The sequence below is a fragment of the Poecilia reticulata genome, unplaced genomic scaffold, assembly GCF_000633615.1.
Source record: "Poecilia reticulata strain Guanapo unplaced genomic scaffold, Guppy_female_1.0+MT scaffold_370, whole genome shotgun sequence".
Lineage (NCBI taxonomy): Eukaryota > Metazoa > Chordata > Actinopteri > Cyprinodontiformes > Poeciliidae > Poecilia > Poecilia reticulata.
Window position 1 is genome coordinate 12,282 of NW_007615140.1, and position 7,806 is coordinate 20,087.

Genomic DNA, 7,806 nt, shown 5'->3' on the forward strand with positions numbered 1-7,806 from the left:
GCCAGTTTTTTTTTTCATCACGGGAGAGGTTTGTCTTAAAAACAAGTCTTCTATAGTTACATTTCTGTCATCTTGAACAGCTAAATAGGCCTAGAATGTGGTGCATTTTAAGTGGCCTGTACTTTTATAGCGCTTTATCGAGTCCAGGGAACCCTGAATTGCTTCATAATACATTCACACATCGATGGTTGTAAGCGGACGGATACAGTGGTAGAAAACAAACTAATTTAACGGATTGGGTGTTTTCATAATAGATGTAGTACTTGATTAGAAATCTTAGTGCTATGAAACTTGACTTCCTGAAACTTGTGCTGGAGAAATGCCCAACAAACATTTGTTGTGCGTTAGAGAAGCTATAGGCTACACAATCGTAGGTGTTAGTTCTGTAAGCGCAGTGATCTCACCAGGTCAACTTGTATGGAATGAAAGATAAAGGTGCCTTGTTTATTTTTAATATCAGAAACCATTCAAATATATTCACAAAAATCCCTAATGCTATTCTTAGATATTTATTCCTTTTATTATTTTATGTAAAACAAGAAAATCTAAAATTGAAGGAATCAACCAGCTTCTAGAGTCTTTACCTTGACACTTCTTTTGTCCTCCATTTTTCCAGTTCAATTTCTAACTTATCATGGTCAGCTAGAGGGACTGTGTCAAAAAGCAGCCAGAGTCGAGAAAAACTTGATCCAGACCACCTTAAAAGGTTACAAGAAAACGTGGCTCATTGGAGGCAAAGTTGAAAGAAAGGAGGGATGGTTTAAAACTTTTGCACGGTGCATTGCGATTAATGTTGCACGCTGTTTTGTACAATCAAAGATAGCTGGGGTTGTTTTTCAAAGATGAAATGATGAGAAGTTTTTCAAACTTTGTAAAAGATTTTTATTGAAAATATTTTAACCGTCTTATTTTACAAAGAACAGAGATTTGACACCACTGCTGGTCTCCGAGTGCTTGAGGTGAATAAATTTAACTGGTAAACTTTGTGCTCATCTTTCCTCGGTTTGGTTTGGCTTGGCTATCCTGGTTTCACCACCTGATAAAGCAGCATGGCTCCTTTAGCGGAGGGACACATCTCCGACCACAGAGGGCTGCTTCTGTTCAGCTGCATCACCTCCTGCAACACAAAACACGACAGAAACGACGTCTGTAACCTGCCCCGATGCTGAAGCAGGAAATCACGCCTCCGACTTCAGAGCTGAACTGACCGTTGTGCTGAGGAAGACGACGTCTGTGGACTCGCTGGCCTCGGCTCCTCCTTTCCAATACAACGTTCTGACTTCATCAGAAGACAGAGAGCAGCTGAGGACGCAGAGACGGAAGTCACTTAAAGTTATCAAATGTTTCAGACGTCAGGTGATATCTCACATCACAGAAAACACTTCCTCTTAAACCTGCTCTGTTTTGATTATGATTTGATTGTAGCTTTAAGATATATTTTTTTTTTACCTGGATAAAGAAAGGATAATACCTGATGTAAAACTCTGAGCTCGGGCGTCCAGCGCTGGTGTTGTTGAGAGCGATGCCCATCAGGACAGGAGCGCCGAGGCTGCTCAAAGGAATATTTATCTGCAGGCAGAACAGGTCGGGTACAATTAAGAAATATTGTCAATCTGATCTCCCTTCTGGATCAATAAACTACATTTGAACTGAACTGAGAAAAGGACAATGAAGAGCCACTGTCACGTTAAGAGCTGATTTGAAATTGAAGTGTTCTTATTTTAAACATGAAGCAACAGTGACCTCGTCCCTGATCTCAGCGCAGATAGAGGAGAACAGCTCCGAGACGACGGCGTCCGGCCTCTGCTGCATCATGACCAGACTGATCTGCTCTTCACCCGCCGCCTTGCCCAGACGCTCACACACCGCCTGAAGACAGCAGCAAACACATGAAGACCGACCACAGACCGAGGGTTTAAATTAAACATCATTACTCTTTAAAGGTCACCTTTGGCTCCGGGTGGCCGCCGGGAATGTCCAGCAGCCCCCCCGCCTCCGCCACCTTCTGGCTCCTCCTGATGAACACCACCTGACCATCACATGTGCACAACACGGCACCGACGCCCAGGGGCTGCGCGAGCAGAGCCAGAGGGTCGCCAAACTCCTGCCCACGGCGGCGGAGCTCTGCCACTTCACCAGACCAGTTTGTTCCCAGGTAGTCCTTGTAGCAGGTGAGGCCCAGCCTCAGTGTGAGAACAGAACCAGGGCGATGTTTTGGCTGTGATATCTTCTGACTGTCTCCTCCACCATCTTCTGTCTGAAGTGTACAGCCGTTAATAAAGTCCCCACTGTGCTGAGCTGCGTCACCGGCCTGCTGCTCTCCACAGTCAGACTGAAAGCAGCCGAGGTTCTCTGGAGAGTCCAAGCAGAAGGAATGTAGCCTGAATTTGGCTCCGTTAAAAAGCCATGGCTCCTTGGAAAGCCGCTCGGTCCAAACCTGGTTTATGTGCTGCTCAAGAAGAGGATCTGTCTGCCTGTTGAATCTGAGGGAATTATAATCCAGAATTTACTTTCATCTCTCAAAGAGTTATTCAACAGTTCTTCAAGAGTTATCAGAGGTTTTTGGTTTTCATAGGTCCATTTATAAAATATGGAACAAACTTTGTCGTAGTAACAGGCTTCTGGGAACAAAATGTCTTAAGATCCAAGTTAAAGTTTTGTTCTATGTATCAACACTGGTTTGTGTACTATTGTCTTTTTAAGGCTAAACTAACAAAATTTTGCCAGGCCTCCTTTGTAAAAGAGTCTTAATTTCAATTTTGACTTCTTGCTTAAACAAAGGTTGAACAAATAAATAAATAAAAATAAGCAATCATAGTAAATTCCTTAACAAATAGATAGTTTTTATAGATAAAACCTGGATACAAGATGGCTTTTAAATGAAATAAAAAAAAATGTTTTTAACTAAGAAAAACTAATTCTATATGAAAACACAAGTTGTTTTTATAAAATCATAGATTTTACCAAAACATACTTTAATGAAATAAGACCTTGAAACAAGTTTAATGAAAAAAATCCTACACTTGCAGCTAAAAAGATACTTAGAAGATACTTTGGAATGAAAAAATAAAACATTTGTATAAGACTACCTTCAAACTAAAATAAATCATATAAAAATATTAAATCTACCTTTATGGACATTTAAGCTTAAAATTGGATGAAAATTTTTTTAACCTACTTTATGCAAAAAAAAAAAAAAATTATCTAGGAGACAAAATACTTTTCTGTGTAAACTTCTCATAATAGGTGTTACAACATTTAATTTCCTTTTTGGATCAATACAGTGTTTTGAATTTAATTCAAGTACTTTTACTTAAAAAAAAATCTATAATAAAAAAATACTGTTATATAAAAAATAGGAATTTAAATAATAAAAAAATATTATTGGTCTAAAAGCTTCTGACCAGGACCCATTAAAAAAATAATAATATAAGAATAGCTTGCTGCTCAGAAGCTAAATATAAGGAAATAAAACATGACATTTACAAATCAGTAAAGATCTGAGTACCTGTCTGAAAGCTCCACCTGTACTTGGTGCTCCCGCAGCCCGCTCCAATGTGCACAGTCCAGCAGAAGACACACTTCAGGGTCCATCATGTTTACTGTGGATGATCACTGGAGTCCACTACTCTCTCTCTCTGAGCCCAACCTGGCCCTTTAACCGGTCGTAATAATTATATGAAGACAATGACGTTTTGGATCCTGGTGAGGTTAAACCTAAAGACAAAAAAAATCACGTGTAAATAATTTTAAAGACGTCAGGCAAAATAACATATGTTGGTTCACTCATCGTAAGCAAACAGAAACACCAAGGACAAACAAATCAGAGATTATAAAGCTGGATGAAAGTAATACCTACGTTTAGATCAATATTGCATCTTCAAGAGATAAAACGAGTTAGAGTTAGAAATAGAAACTAATTAGTGGCTTTTCCCACTGAACAGAGTCCAAATGTGCATGATTTGGTTTTGTTTTGGTCATCAAAGAGAATGGGAGATTGTGTGGGCCAGACTTTTGTGGTTCAACAAATTCCACCAAAGAGTCATATTATTTTTCCGATTCTGATTATAACTCTTAAAACATCTATTAATTCTGGATGAGTGCCACTTATTTGCTGTTCAGATAACTTAAGAATCTTAACTTTTGTCCATGTACCTGTTTTTCCTGACTCAGTCAGGAAAAACAGCTGTGTCACTGTATCTTGAATCACTGCACTCTTGCATTAGCAATTATTACCCGCATATCGCTGAGCTTCAAAGTATTTTTTAGATGCAGACATTCTTGCTGAGGATATAGCAAAAAAGTATTAACATTGCAAACGTTTACAGTTTGAATTAAAACTGTAAACGTTTTAATTCAAACTGTACGGTTTGATTAAACCGTACAGTTAATCAAAACTGTACGGTTTGATTAACGTATATAACAAATTAGTCTGAAACTGTTAAGATAATGTAGTTATTTGTTAACAGCTTTTGCTGATGACTGTATAATCAGTGACCCCTTCCACAGATGCACTTCATGTTGCTCTTTAACCTACAGAGGTGCAAGGTGTGGTTTAATGTTAGATTCGTCTTCTTTAATATTTTAAACCAATAAAACTTAACAAAACAACGATCTGACGCTAACGGTGACCTGATATAGGTCACCGTTAGCGACCTATATCAAGGTTTAAAAATGTATTTTAGAGTTTTAGCTCACTTTCACTGGATTTAAGCAAATAGTTAAATGAATAATCATCCTAAGCAGCACCAAAAACACAAACAACACAGTAACAATGAAACGAAATATTGGTAAATAATGTTATTTAACAAATTTAGCATGCAAAACATTAACTAGCTTACCCTAAAAGTTATTTTAATAATATGTTTCACCTGCTTGGGCAGTTTTGTTCCTGCTTCCTTTCTCCAGACTGAACTACCTTTCAAAACACTAGTCGTTTCTTCCTCTTTCCCCGAAATCTACGTCAGATGTCAGAAATATACTCATTACCACCACCGCGTGGCCAGACTGTAAAATTACAGTTGATTGTGGAATGGAATGATTAAAATTGTATGTTTTTGCTCAGACAGATCGCTTATTTATGACAACTGACATGCATGTCACTATTATGTTATGATCAAAATCAAATGTATGTGTCCACTTAAGGTAATCGCAGGGTTGCCCATCGTGGAAAAGTTAGGGGCGTGTTTTTGCTCTGTTTTCCGTCAAGTTGCCCAAGTACATTTTTTTTGGAATTTTCAAAGTAAACATACAAAATTTAAAAAAATAACACAAAGATTAACCATTGTGGTAGGTTATCTAAAATTGTACATTGTGTTCCTCTTTGATGTTTCTAAAAGCATTTATTTTCTCCTTTAAAAAGAGAGGAATTATGTTGTCATACATCTCAGAATCATAGACAAACATTTTAAGGCATTTAATACTATTGCCAGGACTTATTATTTAGACCAATAAACATTAACTATGAAAAAATATAGGTTATTACATTGTTAATAAATTGCTTTTTGTGACAAAAAATTGTGGTAGTGACGACAAATATTTCTGTTCTACTTTTTGTTCTAGTTACAGTGTAAACGCTGGTCGCTGGTATAAACTGTCTGCTTTGTTTTGAAATTAAGCTTCATTTCCGGTTCCCGTTATGCTAGTAGCTTGATGTATTGGAAAACTGGAGTGTTACGAAAGTGATCTCATTTGGTATGTCACCTTTTGTCCCTTTTATCTTCTGCTTATATATTGATTAATAGTTATATTTCACGTCTAACAGAGTAATAGAAATAACCACTGATGTTACCATCTAACAGCAGAGTTGGTAGACATTTAATGCTAGTCTGGGGGTTAGCCTTAGCAACAGAACTAAGTGTTCTTCCTGTCAACTCAGTTTGTATTTTGATTGACAGCAGGAATCATTTCTTATAATTTCAGGAGAGGAAACAACAGTTCAGTAACTATGTTTGTTACTCCTGAAATCGCTTCCTGATACAGTGGCTAGGCTGACAAGTTGTGGATTTCAGTAGCTGTTTTGTGATTGTTCTCAACCCTTTGTGTGTGTTGTTGTTTGCAGTCATCTGCTGACAGATGTGTTACGGCTGCCCACCTCGACAGCTTCAATGGAAACACAGTGAAAGGTAAACACTGAAAATTTCTCAATTAAATTGCTGGTTGGAACCATACAGGTGTGTGTTTTCACAACATCTGGTTGTAAAGGCATTAGCAATGTTTTCACCATTCAGTCTGGAAAGGATGATAAGAATGTTTCAGAACTATTTAACATCTATCGTTCTGCTGTGATGACAATTATTCTGAATTGTAAAGTATTTGTGACCTATTTCTATCTTTCCTGGAATGGACATCCAACCAAATTGATTCTAACGCCAAACTGTGCAAAAAACGTCAATTATAATGTTTTATGTGGCATGTAACTGTCTCGTCTCGCTGAAAACAACATGGCTGAACAACGTAGATTTGCAAAGTTATGTGCAGCAGAATGGCTGAACAGGAAGGGAATCAAGTCGTTGCAGCTGCCCAATCAAAATCCAGACCTCATCTTGATTTGAGAGCTGATGTAGAACCTTGAGAGAAATGTGTAGAAACTATTTTCTACAAACCTTAAAAGACTGAATCTTCCTCTAAAACGATGTGAGAAATTGACAATGTTACTGAAAACAACTATTAAGAATTATTGCTGCTTCTGCAAGCTGTGGAATCATGGGGTTTCTTGAGTTTTCTCGACATTACTTTATCATATTAGCTACAAAGAAAGATTTTCATCTGTTAATGCACCAAAATATGAAGAACAAGACACAACTTCAATTTGTGTCTTGTTCTCCATTGTTGTTGTGGCCTTTGAGCCAGGCCATAACAGGTGCCTTGTGCATTTAATGATTTGTCTCTTCATTAAACAAGAAATAAGCACATTTTAAATCGCTGCTGGGTTTTATGTCTGTCCTTGTTACAGGTCAAAGTTGAATATTTTTCGTCATGCAGCTGGAAGCTCAGCTGCGACTATGTCAGAGTTGTATTTGGTATTACAAGAGCGGACTGCGGATGCTGTCTCTCAGCTCTGCACAAAGGCAAGTGGATCTACGTATGTGTATGTGTGTGTGTGTTCTATGTAATCCGTTCAGCTTTAATTGCCAGCTTGTTTTTGAGAAACTATCTTTATCCCCGCAGAAAAGCTGCAAGCTACTATGACCTGTTGGGCGTCAAATCGGATGCCTCCGTGGACGAAATAAAGAATGCTTTTTTTGACAAATCAAAGAAGGTACTTCACTAATAAAACTCTGCACTTAACCAGCCACAAGGGGGCGGCGTTTTTTAAGATAAGCTAAGCTCCTAATTGTTTTCACATGGAGCTTCCTGCCTGTTTTCATGGAGAGGTTTCCTGAATGATCAAGATAAAGATTTGATCTTATGGCATGATTATGCTATAATTTAGGATTGAGGCATCTCACTCCAGAAGTAAAATTAATCTCAGTTGGAATTTAATGTTTCACATTTGAATGTATAAGCATGCCAGTGGAAAGCCTCCTTCAAGCAGAGTTTGACCAATCCTGTTCAAAGCTCAGTGAGATTCTTCTCCAGTTTGTAGAATCACTGGCGCATTAGTTTATGTGTCGGTGATTTATTGTTTCATTATATATTTTTTTTAGTTTTCTTATTTTTATTGTTCTTTTTTTGTCTGTTTATGAACCATAATTGTGTCTAAATAAAGAGGATAGATAGATAGATAGATAGATAGATAGATAGATAGATAGATAGATAGATAGATAGATAGATAGATAGATAGATAGATAGATAGATAGATAG

General features: G+C 37.6%; 1 protein-coding gene and 1 long non-coding RNA gene across 3 annotated transcripts; one reads left to right on the top strand and one right to left on the bottom strand.

Moving 5' to 3' along the window:
- Positions 1-855: 855 nt before the first annotated feature.
- Positions 856-5,029, bottom strand: LOC103460949 (nucleoside diphosphate-linked moiety X motif 22). Of its 2 annotated transcripts, none has more exons than XM_008403259.2 (7): positions 4,872-5,029; positions 3,509-3,717; positions 1,949-2,483; positions 1,744-1,869; positions 1,472-1,569; positions 1,209-1,302; positions 856-1,117 (listed from the first exon to the last, which is right to left on the bottom strand). In XM_008403259.2, exons 2-7 carry the CDS (start codon positions 3,595-3,597, stop codon positions 1,019-1,021), a joined length of 1,041 nt encoding a protein of 346 aa, XP_008401481.1. In that variant the 5' UTR covers positions 3,598-3,717; positions 4,872-5,029; the 3' UTR covers positions 856-1,018. The 2 variants fall into 2 exon arrangements, with proteins under 2 accessions (XP_008401481.1, XP_008401482.1); XM_008403260.2 differs by having other exon boundaries at positions 4,842-5,029.
- Positions 5,030-5,603: 574 nt separating this feature from the next.
- Positions 5,604-7,070, top strand: LOC103460950 (uncharacterized). Its single transcript, XR_001776339.1, has 3 exons — positions 5,604-5,694; positions 6,062-6,125; positions 6,956-7,070. It is a non-coding gene; the product is annotated as an uncharacterized LOC103460950 (long non-coding RNA).
- Positions 7,071-7,806: the final 736 nt, after the last annotated feature.